General features: G+C 41.5%; 1 protein-coding gene across 6 annotated transcripts in view; it reads left to right on the top strand.

Annotated features, from left to right (window-relative positions):
- The window catches only part of NUP58 (nucleoporin 58kDa), a 48,031-nt gene that overhangs the window by 20,902 nt on the left and 13,646 nt on the right, over positions 1–13,483 (top strand). For all 6 annotated transcript variants that reach the window (XM_014539421.1, XM_014539422.1, XM_014539420.1 and 3 more), the window contains 3 exons: positions 1,921–1,986; positions 2,307–2,481; positions 9,662–9,741. In XM_014539421.1, coding sequence (XP_014394907.1) covers positions 1,921–1,986; positions 2,307–2,481; positions 9,662–9,741 — 321 coding nt within the window. The remainder of the gene's footprint in view (positions 1–1,920; positions 1,987–2,306; positions 2,482–9,661; positions 9,742–13,483) is intronic.

The raw sequence follows: 13,483 nt of genomic DNA, 5'->3' as shown, positions 1-13,483 counted from the left end.
CTTGAGCAATTCATGGAACTTTTGGAACACTTTTTATATATATAAATGAAAATATATGTGTGTGTCTGTGTACCTTTTATTTTATATATAAACTAGTGGCCTGGTGCATGAAATTCGTGCGGGGGGGGTGGGGTTGTCTCTTAGCCCAGCCTGCACCCTCTCCAATCTGGGACCCCTTGGGGGATGTGCAGTCGGACATTGCTCTCGCAATCTGGGACTGCTGGCTCCTAACTGCTCACCTGCCTGATTGCCCCTAACCACTCTGCCTGCCGGCCTGCTCTCCCCCAACTGTCCCCCCACCCCCCGCCAGCCTGATCGCCTCAAACTGACCCCTACTGATGGCCTGCTCGCCCCCAACGGGCCCCCCCACACACACACACCGGCCTGATCACCTACAACTGCCCTTCCCTCTTGGCCCCTAACCACCTCTACCTCGGCCCCACCACCATGGCTTTGTCCAGAAGAACGTCTGGAAGGTCTCCCAGTCTAGCATTTTATCCTTTTATTAGTATAGAGACCTGGTGCACGGGTGGGGGCCGGCTGGTTTGCCCTGAAGGGTGTCTTGGATCAGCGTGGGGGTTCCCATGGGGGCTGGGGCGGCCTGGGCAAGGGGCCTGTGGTGATTTGCAGGCTGGCCACACACCCATTGGATTGGGGGTCCCCACTGGGGACGGTGCAGGCCTGGGCAAGCAGCTGGGGCAGTTTGCAGGCCAGCCACGCCCCATGGGGTGAGGTTTCCTGCTGGGGGAGCGTGGCCAGCCTGGGTGAGGGGCTGAGGGCTGTTTTCAGGCTGGCCACGCCTCCCAGCAAGGACCTTCACCCCATGGGGGCATGGCCAGCCTGGGTAAGGAGCTGAGGGCCATTTGCAGGCCCCTCCCTCGGCAGCTTGCTAGAAGGTCGTTTGGCTGTCCCATCTAATTAGCATATTGCGCTTTTATTATTATAGAAGATTACTATGCCAGTACCATTTATTTCCCGAGGTTGAAGAGGAATAATAATAGCCTCCATATACATCATATATATGTTTGAAGATTATTATTTTTATTAGAGGCTCGTTGCACGAAATTCGTGCAAGAGTAGGCCTTCCTTCCCCAGGCTGCCGGCACCTGCTTCCCTCTGGCACCCGGGACCCGGGCTTCCCTCGCAGCCCCAGCTTTGTCCGGAAGGTCGTTTGGCTATCCAGTCTAATTAGCATATTACGCTTTTATTATTAGAGATATTTTCTCACTTAATTTGTATTATGTTAAAGAAAGCATTTGTAAATAGGTGATCAAGTTCATTCTTCACAATTATCTTTTGTATATTTTAGTCCTGTGACATAAACAAGGAAGCTGAGAGAGACTGAGATTTGCTTAGGCTTATTCAGGAAGTAGTAATGGGTCTGCAACTGAAGTCTAACTCATGATTCCATTACAGCCTGCCAAATTCACTTATTCTTACCTTCATTAAATATTTATGATTCCCTTAAGCTATTCCTAGGTCTACTTTGTGAAGAATAAACTGAAGTTTAAATATAATAAAGTAAAATATTGTGAGCATCTCATTATGAAAAGTTCTGCGAGTTTCTTTAATGAATGCTCTCATATTTTTGAACCGAATAAAATATCAATCATATAATTTTTGAGCCAGGGGGAACTTAGTCTGTAGTGTTTTCTCACTTTTTTCCCCTAAATATTTAGTCAAATGTCAGTCATTGACTAAACATTTACATAGATGCCAGTCTTTTTAGTAAAGGAATCTCCACATGATTTGTTAGTTATTTTATAAGTCAGGAAATTTGTTCTTTATAAAGAACTTTGAAATCATCCAAGAAAGCTATAAATGGGGAATATTTGTTATATTTTCTTGTATCAACACATTCTAGTAAAGCTGAGTTACCACCTTTTTATGATTTTAATACATCTGTGGCATTTTTCTTAGGGACAGTAAAGCCCTGAAGGATGAAAATCTACCTCCTGTCATCTGCCAGGATGTTGAAAATCTCCAGTAAGTGTGTCGAGTTGTAACTACATAAAATATCTTTGAATGGGAGAATATATTTTATGGGGAACATCTCTTCCTCCTAAACATTGTAACTTTGGTTAAAATTTTAAATGCATTTAGAAATTAGAGTAAAAGCAGAACAATAGGTATTAAAATTGTGTAGCTGTAATTTTATAAAAAAAGCGTGAGAGCTGTAGATGAATTTTTAGTTTTTGCTTCTTAAGACACTTAGACTCTGACCAACCTATTGTAAATGTACTTTTTTTCTTGTGGGGGAAACCAAAGGTGTATTTTTTAAAAACTCAGTTTTCTGTTTCTTTAAGGAAATTTGTGAAGGAACAAAAACAGGTCCAAGAAGAAATTAGTAGAATGTCTTCAAAAGCAATGCTTAAAGTACAAGAAGATATTAAAGCTCTAAAGCAGCTTCTGTCATTGGCTGCCAGTGGATTACAGAGAAACACTCTCAATATTGACAAATTGAAAATAGAAACTGCTCAGGTAAACTAATTTAAAGTTATTTTATCATAATGGTTTTTTTTATTTTGGGTTCTTTTTTTTTTTAATGGAAATAGGTCTCTTTTTTTAAAATTATGAAGTTTAATTAAACATCTATAATAATAAAAGCATAATATGCTTATTAGACCAGACATCCTTCTGGACGAAGCCGGGGCTGCAAGGGAAGCCTGGGTCCCAGGTGCCAGAGGAAAGCCGATGCCGGCAGCCCAGGGAAGGAAGGCCTACTTTTGCACGAATTTTGTGCATTGGGCCTCTAGTGCTATAAGAAAACCGTATAGCTCAGTGATGGCGAACCTATGACACACATGTCAGAGATGACACGTGAACTCATTTTTTTGGTTGATTTTTCTTTGTTAAATGGCATTTAAATATATAAAATAAATATCAAAAATATAAGTCTTTGTTTTACTATGGTTGCAAATATCAAAAAATTTCTATATGTGACACGGCACCAGAGTTAAGTTAGGGTTTTTAAAAATGCTGACACGACGAGCTCAAAAGGTTCGCCATCACTGGTATAGCTTGTATACTTTTAAATTGCTATAATAATAGTTACTAGTTTTTCTAGTGCATACTATGGAGGAGGCAGTGTTCTGAACAATTTTTATATATTAACCCTAAACTGGGGTCTTCGCTATAGCCCTATGTCATATCTACGGTTATTAAGTTCATTATATAAATAAGAAAACAGGCAAAGAGCTTTGTTATTAAGTGGGAGAGCTTGGATTCAGAGTCTAATACTCTAATTCTAAAGCTTATTCTACTAACTATTTTATTTCATAGAAGTGCCTGTGGGCATAATTGTTATACAAGAGGAAAATAGCTTGACAGAAAAACGTCTTTTTAATCTATCAGTTATTAAATAAAATTGTATGCACTATAGGTATTAAATTCTACTGTTGACTTGCTAGTCTTAGGTCTTAGTTAATACATGGTATTGAGGTTAATTTACATATATATAAAGAGCCAGGGTCCGTAACGTCCAAAACGACCAAATGGATGACCGAACACCAGAAGTCAGTCCTGCAGTCAGTACTGTGGGTGCTGCGGCGACCCAGCACTGACTGCTGAGCAGGCTGCGGACCAGGCCTGGAGAGAAGCCCGGAGAGAGAAGCAGGTCTGATCCGCAGCTGTTGATCAGCCCTTGCCTCTGTTTCTCTCCAGGCCTTGCCAGCAGCCGTGGGGGCTGCTGATCAGCCCCGCCTCTCTGATCAGGCTCAGAGATAGGCCCGGAGACGCTGACTGGCATAGAAACTGATCAATCAGAACCAAATCTGGGTGAACTGCGAGGAGCCAATGGCTGCATAAGAGGCAGAGCTTTTGATGCTGACAGGCATAGAAACCGATCAATCAGAACCTAATCTGGGTGAATTGCGAAGGCAGAACCTAAGGTGGGGGCTGAGGAGGGGTTTTAAGAGCAGCACCCGTTTGGTGTAATGTGTAAGAAAGCAATTCAATTTTTTAATGACTGGTTTGGCAGTAAAGTGCATATGGCTGGCTATCAGTCCAGATATAGGGATTATGTATTTTTGTCTGCCAAGAGCATATCCTCCTGCTGAAAAAAGCTTTTCACCCCCCCACCTCCCGCCTAGTTAAGTAATCCTACCCTATATAATCTATCTATACTAATAAAAGGGCAATGTGCTAATTAGACCGGGTCAACCGGCCATCATCTGGACATCTGACTTCCTTCTGGACAAAGCCATGGTGGTGGTGGCCGAGGCAGAGGCAGTTAGGGGCGAGCAGGCCAGCAGGGAGGGCAGTTGGGGGCGAGATCAGGCCTGCAGGGAGGGCAGTTGGGGGTGAGATCAGGCCTGCAGGGGAGGGCAGGTGGGGGAGAGATCAGGTCGGCAGGGGAGGGCAGTTGGGGGCGAGATCAGGCCGGCTTGGGATGGCAGTTGGGGGCGAGATCAGGTTGGCAGGGGAGGACAGTTGGGGGCGAGATCAGGCTGGGAGGGGAGGGCAGTTAGGGGTGATCAGGCCGGCAGGGAGAGCAGTTAGGGGCGAGATCAGGCCAGCAGGGGAGGGCAGTTAGGGGCGAGATCAGGTTGGCAGGGGAGGGCAGTTGGGGGCGAGATCAGGTCGGCAGGGGAGGGCAGTAAGGGGAGATCAGGCAGGCAGAGGCAGTTAGGGGCAATCAGGCAGGCAGGCAGGTGAGCGGTTAGGAGCCAGCAGTCCCAGATTGCGAGAGGGATGTCTGACTGCCGGTTTAGGCCCGATCCCTGTGGGGATTTTTAATCCCTATAGAAGAGGCATATTGGTCCCTCTTTATTTTTTTAAATATATTTTATTGATTTCAGAGAGCAAGGGACGGGGAGAGAGAAACATCAATGATGAGAGAGAATCATCAATTGGCTGCCTCCTCCTGTACGAACCGAGCCTGCAACTGGGCATGTACCCCAACTGGGAATTGAATCATGATCTCCTGTTTCATAGGTTGACACTCAGCCACACTGGTCTGGCCGAGGATAATACTTTCTGTCAGTCGTGTCTACTTGTCTTTTGTCCCTATGGTACAGTATACACAGAATACAAGGGTGGGCAAAAGGAGGTTTACAGTTGTGAGTGTGTGCAACAGTTTACTCTTGTATTATTATTTATTAGTGATTGTATTATTTATTTGTATTATAAGTAAATTTATCTTTGCCCACCACTGTATATAAAAGATATTACAATGTAGTCCCTTTTTTTAATCCTAACCTGAGGACAAGCTTAAAGAGGAAGGGAGAGAGAGAAAAGCATCATTGTGAGAGAGAAACATTGATTGATTACCTTCCATATGTGCCCCAACTGGGAATCAAACTGGCAACTTTGTGGTGCACAGGACAATGCTCAACCAACCGAGCCACTAAGGCTGGGCAGTGTAGTTATTTTTTAATGTGGGCTTATCAGAGAGCTATTCGTGCACTAGTGGGGTCTCTCAACCTGGCCTGTACCCTCTCGCAATCCGGGACCCCTCAGGGGATGTCAGATTGCTTTTCCCACCCAATCCGTGGGGATCAGGCCAAAACTGGGAGTCTAACATCCCCCAAGGGATGTAGTAGTGTGTGAAGCAGCAGGCGGCTGGGGAGGAGCCCAAGCCTGGGCTGGGTGCCACGCCACTCCTGCTCATCTTGGCCCTGCTGTGCCTGCCGCCCCTCCGTAGCGCTGACACAGAGGTGGTAGAGGATCATGCCACAGCAGCTGGCTCACATCTGTCAGCTGAGCGGCGCTCCCACTGTAGGAGCACACTGACCACCAGGGGGCAGCTCCTGCATTGAGCATCTGCCCGCTGGTGGTCAGTGTGTGTGTGTCATAGTGACTGGCCAAATGGCCGACCAGTTGCTTTGGGATATATGTGTGTGTGTGTGTATATATATATATATATATATACATACATACATACACACACACACACACACACACACATATACATACACACACACACACACACTAGTGGCCTGGTGCACGAAATTCGTGCACATTAAAAGGTTATTAATTGAGGAAATATTTTAATATTGCTGTTTTGTTTCCATCTCTTCATCCCAGTCTCTCCCAGTCTCTGTCTCTCTTTGTTTTTCTCAGCAGTCCTCCAGGCCTCCCTGCCTCCCTCTCTCCTACTTCCTCTTTCCTGGTTGGAGGGGTCGGGGCCAGTGGGGGCAGCTCCACCTTCACCTGCCCTGGGTCCTCATTTTGAGAGAGGCTCTGAGAGCGAGCTGGGAGGGAGGGAAAGAAAGGGAGAAAAGACTGAGCTGGCGGGCGCTGTGTGTGTGTGTGTGTGTGTGTGTGTGCTTGTGAGTGAGTGAGTGAGTGTGAGTGCCGGCCCCGCCTCCCCCACCCCCATCCCTGCTGCAACAAGTCCCCACCCACCAGAGCCTGCTGCGTGCACAGCCTGGGCATTCAGTCAAGCCTTTGGTCGTTGTGGATGTTACCGACCCTGGCTCTTTATGTATATATATAGATAGGTTCAAATATAATTGATAGAACATTTGTTTCAGATATACAGTATAGTGATTTAATATTTTTATATATTGCAAAATCATCACCACTATAAGTCTAGTCAACATGTATCATCACAAATAGTTAAAAACGTTTTTTTTTTAACTTGGTGATGAGAACTTTCAAGATCTACTCTCTTAGCAACTTTCAGATAGATGGTATACTATTATTACCTGTAGTCACTGTGCTGTATAGTACATTTCCAGGACTTATAACTGGAAGTTTGTACCAGCTTATGTGTCTTCAAGTCAACTATTGGGAAATACTTTGTGATGTTTTTAATAAAAATGTGTTTCTAAAATAGCTATTCTAACCTATGATATTAAAGGAGATTCAAAAGCTTTATTGTTTACTTTCAAATTTCCCGCTCACAAATTCCTTGGCTAAATATGAAAAGTATTCCCCATGTTTCCTTCCCACTTATTCTTATTTTATGTATCTTCAGATATGTTTTTTCTAAGGAAAACGTTCGTTATGCTTTTAGATTGGACAATGTTTAGACTCTGATTAAACATTACATGAAATTGTGGATTTCATATGGGAAATATGAAATTATATGGAAAGGGTCATTAATAAAGTAATAGAGGAGGCAAACTTAAATGAATGCTATAATGGGGTTCTTCTGTTTACACTGGATGATTCCATTTACAAATATTTGTGGAATACCTGTTACATACCATACTTGTTAATATAATGTCTTTTAGAGATAAAAAGACAACTCCAGAGGTTCTAAAAGTCTAATGGGATGAATGAAATAATAAAAGATTGGGTAGAGTATAAAGGTAGCAAAATGAAGATATGAGTCAAATAAAATTTTCTTAAGGTAAAAAATCATCCGAATTGAGTTTAGAAAATTTTATAGGAGCTATCAAAAAAATGTGATCTAAGATTATTCTTATTTCTCATATACAGGAATTAGTGTTCTACCTGCAGTCTAGTGAATTACCAATTGAAAAAAAAATGTCTGACTCCATTAGTGAAGTAGTTATTGATCTTATTTAACCCTTTGCGGTCGTATTAAATTTGGACATGGGTGTCGTACTGGTCGGAATTAATTTCCATTGAAAGAGCAGTGATACATAACATGCAAGATTATGAAGGATAAACAAGATTTATTAATTCTTTTTTGGAACTACGTCACTACTAGTAGAATCACTACAAACGTTATCACTTTCTACGTCAGAGTCAGTATTCAAGGTGCCAAAATAAAACTCTTCATCGTTACTTTCAGATTCGCAGTACACTTCTTTCGGTAACTTTCTTCTTGCCATTTTGGAGTATTATTTTGAAATATCTTAACAAGTGAGAATGCCTAATTACAGTTAAACGTAATTTGTAAAGCTTTATTTGAAATTCTGCGAAGTATCTCCGAAGCTTGTCGATTTCTTCACTCTCAAAAGGCGACTGACTCGCCACGGTGTTTTGCATGGCGAGTGTGGAACGACCGCGTTTGTTTATATTGAGTTTCGATATCCGATTTGTCGGGGCAGTGTTTTGATTCATGACAAGGTCGCTTAGACACTTAAGAGCTTTCAGAGAAATTATGAACTGATACATGAATGAATAGAGTTAAGATTCATACGGTTCCTTGCTGTGGTGGCTGAGAGCAAACATACGACCGGAACGGTAAAAAAGCTTTGGTGGCTGAGAGTAGACAAACGACCGCAAAGGGTTAAACCAAAACCTTTTCTTCAGAGGAAGCTTTTCTGGGAAATATAAGCAATCCTGAGGTGAGGAGCAGTGTTGTGATTATGTAGACCAGAACCTTATAGAAGCACAATCTTATATACATCATTTTGGGAGGGTATATAACTCAAGAGTTTAAATAAGTAAGGTGGTTAAAATTTTGGGGGGATAGGGCAAGTGCCAAGTGGTTTGTTGAAGGCATTGCTGAGGCCGCCATGCATTCAGTGAACATTTTTAAGTATCTGTTATACACAGCATTTCAACAGGCATTTGGGGTCAAAAGACAATATTTTAGGGAGAGTGAGTTAAATCTGTCAGGTAGTATGTTTCAGTACAAGGTCTGATGAGGCACAAAGGGCTTAAGTGGGTACTTACATCATCTGTTCAGAGTAGGATACCTTTGTGTTGGTTCTTGAAACAAACTTAGGTGTTCCTCAGGCTGGCAGGAAGGAAGGCTAACAAGCATTGGTATGGGGGCATAAAATGGGCATATTTGAGGATCTGCAAGCAGTTTACTAGTAGGAGCACTGAGTATGAGTCTGGGCCTGGCAAGAGTCAGTGCTTAGAGAAGTAGGCAGGGGTCAGAGTTTGAATAGTCTAGACCTCTTCAGGGCATTTGTACCAAGTCAGATAGGATGGAAGAATGAAAATGAGGTGGGAAGAACAGAGACTTAACAGTTTGGCAATAAAATGAGGGCAAGAGGTTGCTACAGGGAATATAAAGATTAAGGTAATACCCTTTAAAAAAAAGTAAGGGAAACAAGTATAACTTGAAAAGTCAGTGAAATGATAAGAATGTGAGATGTAAGGGGTTAAAACAGAATATTAGCCTTGAATAACAATTAACTAGAAAATAGAAATGGCATTGAGGACCAGCCAAAGGCAATTTAAGAATGGTTGAGTGTGTATGTAAGCTTTAAAAAAATTGGGCTGCCTAGGTTCAGTTCTCAGGTCTTCCAGCTACATGGCCTTGGGCAAATTACTTAATGTCTCTAACTCCATTTTTACATCTGTAAATAGGGTAATATCTAAATTGTAGGGCTATTGAAGATTAACCATGATAAGTAAAGCCTTCAACATAGTATCTGATACATAGTAAGTACCCAGAATATTAACTGCTGCCATCATCAGCTTCAACATTATTACTACTACCTTGCTTTTTTTACAGTAGTGTTTTCTACATTTATATTAAAGATTTTTAAATAGTAGCATAGTCTATTGCTGTGGATGAATTAACTTCATGACTCCTACAGAAATTCATTGTTTTTAAAGTAGATCAGCAGCTCATTATAAACATCATAAAGTTTGTTAAAAGTATAGTTTGTATTCTTTCGAAAGAGGTTTTAACAACTTATAAATGGGTTTCATCCATACTGTGTTCTCACAGCATGAACTTCCAGGAATTACATTGTTTGAAGTTTCAAACCAGAGATAGCTGGTATTTTTAGCCTAACTTTTAACTGGCCCTTTGTTTTCTTTTAAACCTCTGGTATATTAGGAGTTAAAGAATGCAGAAATAGCTTTAAGAACCCAGAAAACACCACCTGGACTCCAACATGAAAATGCAGCTCCTGCTGAGTAAGTTATTGGAATTTTTAAAACAAATGTTTCTTTAAAGTTTAAAAATGCAGACCAATATAAACAATATACAGGCTAAGAATTTTTAGTTTACTTTGTAGCAAGCCTGAGTTAATAGGCGCTTTACATGGGTTTTTCCATTTAATTCTCATGTTAACCCTATGAGGGTAGTTTATTATCCTCATTTTATTGAAGGGTAAGTGAAAGTTATTTGCATAGTTTTTATTTACATAGGTAATAAATCTTTAGAAAGAAAAATTAGAAAATGTAGATAAGTAAAATTAAAATGGAAAAAAACCCACCTGGCCCAGCCGCGGTGGCTCAGTGGTTGAATGTCGACCTGTGAACCAGGAGGTCACAGGTTTGATTCCCAGTCAGGGCCCATGCCCAGGTTGCAAGCCCGATCCCCAGTAGGGGATGTGCAGGAGGCAGCCAATTAATGATTCTCATCACCAATGATTCTCTATCATCACTGATGTTTCTATCTCTCTCTCCCTCTCTCCCTTCCTCTCTGAAATCAATAAAAAATATATATCTTTAAAAAAATCTACCTGTAATTTCTTCACTCAACTTTTGTATATTCATGTAGTAACCATACATGTGATAAATATAATGTTTCCTTTTTATATCCTTTCGTGTTGCTAGAGATAATACTAGCTAATAGTTTTCACATGCTTGCCATATGCCAAGCAGTGTGTGTAGCACTTTACATGCTTTATCTCATTTCCCACAAAACCTCTACAGCTGGTATTATTCCCGTCTTGGGCCTGAGGCACAAAGAGATGAAGTCCTGTGCTTGTAAGTGGTAGAGGTCTGTTTGGCTCCTGGTCTCTAACTTTTTTTTTTTTTACAATTTTTTATTATGATATGTTTTAAAACTTAAAAGTTTCAAGAATGAGACAAAAAAATTCCCATATATCTTCCTTCTAGATTCCCTACATGTTAACATTTTTATTACTTTTGTTCTTTTCTCTCTAAGTATATATACATTTTTCCCGCTGAACCACTTGAATTATTTGCAGACATGATGCTTTTATGCTTAAGTACTTTAGTGTGTATTTCTTAAATATAAGGATATTATGATCAAAATCAGGAAATTAAGAATGGCAATGATATTTCTGTTGTCTTATTTAGATTAGCATGGGATGTGCTTCCTCGCTGCACTTCCTCTAGTATTTTATTCTTGTGTCTTTTTATTCTGTCATCAGAGCTAGTTTTGAAATGAGTTGAATCGTATCATTTTGCACTGCAAAAAGCTTTCACAGTTCTCAATTTCATATAGAATAATGTTCAGACTGCTTTGCATGCTATTCTTGGTCCCTTTCTATCTTTTCAGCATTCTCTGGTTAAATTTATCAGGACAGTAGTAGTAATTGCATACTCTTTCTATTCTACACTATAGTGTTTTCAGATTATAGATATAGGAACTGTAAGTATCTATGTATATAAAAGCCTAAGCGACCATTACAACTGGAACGACTGGTCGCTATGACGCACACTGACCACCAGGGGTCAGACGCTTAACACAGGAACTGCCCCCTGGTGGTCAGTGCGCTCCCACAGCCAACCTCCCCTGGCCGGCCAACCTCCTGGAGTTCCTCTCCCTGGCTGGCAGGCTTTATCGCCCGATTGGGGCGGGGCCCCGGGCTGGGAGGGGGAACTGGGGGTGGGTGGCAGCGACGCGGTCCCTTTCCCATGGGGGCTGAGGGCCGGCTCCCTCCTTGAGCTGGCGGTCAACCTCCCACTTCCTGTCCCTCCCCACAGCTGGCAAGCCCCAACTGGCCCACCACCTGCCCACTGCAATGGCAGTGCAGCAGCAAGGGAAGGAGGAGTGGGGGAGGCGGGGAACCGTGCTGTGGCAGCATCAGCATCTGTTCCTTCCACTGCGGCCCCGGCGACCATCGCCGCCTGTCCTGGCCCTACTGGGGCCTTCGGGCCCCGATTGGCCCGGCTCTGATCGCCAGCCAGGCCTAGGGACCCCACCCGTGCATGAATTTCGTGCACCGGGCCTCTAGTTCGTTTATAAACTCTGATTAACAATTAAACTTTTTAAAAACTTACTTTAAACTAATTTTAGAATTAGCAAAATACGTGCAAAAATGGTAATAAGAAAGAATTTTCTTTTTTCCCTTACTCTGGTCCTCTTAATGTTAACATATTGCATAATCATAGTCTACACTAATAAAAGAGAAACATGCAAATTGGTGTCACTCTTGCTACGCCCACTAGGCAATCAGATGAGTATGCAAATTAACTCAACAAAGATGGCAGTTAATTTGCATACTCAGGCGAGCGGAGCAAAGTCTGAAGACAAGTTAGAAGGAAGCCAAGCGCTGCAGAAGGGAGTGAAGCTGTGGAGAGGGAAGGGAAGCAAGTGGGGTGGAGGAGGTGGGAGGGAAACAAGCAGGGTGGCTGAGGCGGGAGCAAAGCCTGCCTCAGCAAGTTTTGCTCCCTTCTCTGCTTTTCTCCGGCCACAGGAAGCCCTGTTCTTGCAGGAATCTTCCTGCAACGGGCTTCTAGTGTAATTATAAGAACATGAAATTAACATTGGCACAAATAATTTAACCAAACTACGGAACTTACTTGAATTTTACTGTTTTTTTTTTTTCACTAATGTGCTTTTTTGTTCCAGGAACCTATTTTCCACTAATGTACTTTTTCTACTCTAGGATTCTATTCATATAGCATTTAGTTGTTACTGCTACTTCCAATCTGTAACAGTTACTCAGTCTTTCCTTGTCTTTGATGACCTTGATACTTTTGGAGAGTATTCAATTGCTTTTTAGATTATCCCTTAATTGAGGTTTTGTTTTTTTAATGATTGGAGTAAAAGGATATACATCTATTTTTGATAGCTTATGAGTTTGGATTTTTGTTTCAATAATATTTGCACCACTTAAAGATACATTATGTCTCAGACTAACTCAAAGGGCCCTACATCAATGGGCACATGTATTTATTTATTTGGTATTTTGAATATAAAGAAAATAATGTTTTTAAAACTTTGATCTGATTTTGTTTTTTTGTTTGTTTTCTGACTAGGTTATATAGTTTATTTTAAATGTAATATTAATCAGCATAATTTCAATAGTTGCAAGTCCTTTAAACATGAGTTTGAAAGTCAGAAGCAGGACAAGCACATATCACTGCTGTTACTTAACGTTGTTCTGAATATTCCAACCAACACTTTTAGAAAGAGAAAGGATTAGAGGTATAAAACATGTTAATGCTGCCATTATTTTCTAATAAAAATGATACAATTATTTTATTTTGCTCATATTCATGAGAACACAATATGGAAATAGCCAGGAATATACAGGGGGAAAGGATTTAATTTAATTTCACATTAAATAGATTTTCAAATATATCTGCAAACCAAATAATCAAAGCAATGTGGTACTGCCACAATAATTCACAGGCAGACCAGTAGAACAGAATAGTGTATATTTACACGTCTATATCTTTCTATGTATCTATGTATGTATCTATCCACATACCTTATTTTGTTTTGTTAATCCTCACCTGAGGATATTTTTTCCATTGCTTTTAAGGGAGAGAGAAACCTATGTGAGAGATAAAATAGTTGCTTGCCTCCCAAACACACCCCAACTGGGGGCAGCGATCAAACCTGCTACCCAGGTAGGTGCTCGTGATCAGGAATTGAACTCAAGACCCTTTGGAGTGTAGGCCAATGCTCTAAACACTGAGGACAGCAGCCAGGGCTATTCAGGTATCTTTATAT

The sequence above is a fragment of the Myotis brandtii genome, unplaced genomic scaffold (genome assembly GCF_000412655.1).
Source record: "Myotis brandtii unplaced genomic scaffold, ASM41265v1 scaffold216, whole genome shotgun sequence".
In the NCBI taxonomy this organism is placed as follows: Eukaryota; Metazoa; Chordata; class Mammalia; order Chiroptera; family Vespertilionidae; genus Myotis; species Myotis brandtii.
Note: the sequence above shows the minus strand (reverse complement) of the source record. Positions and strands in the feature narration are given on the sequence as shown.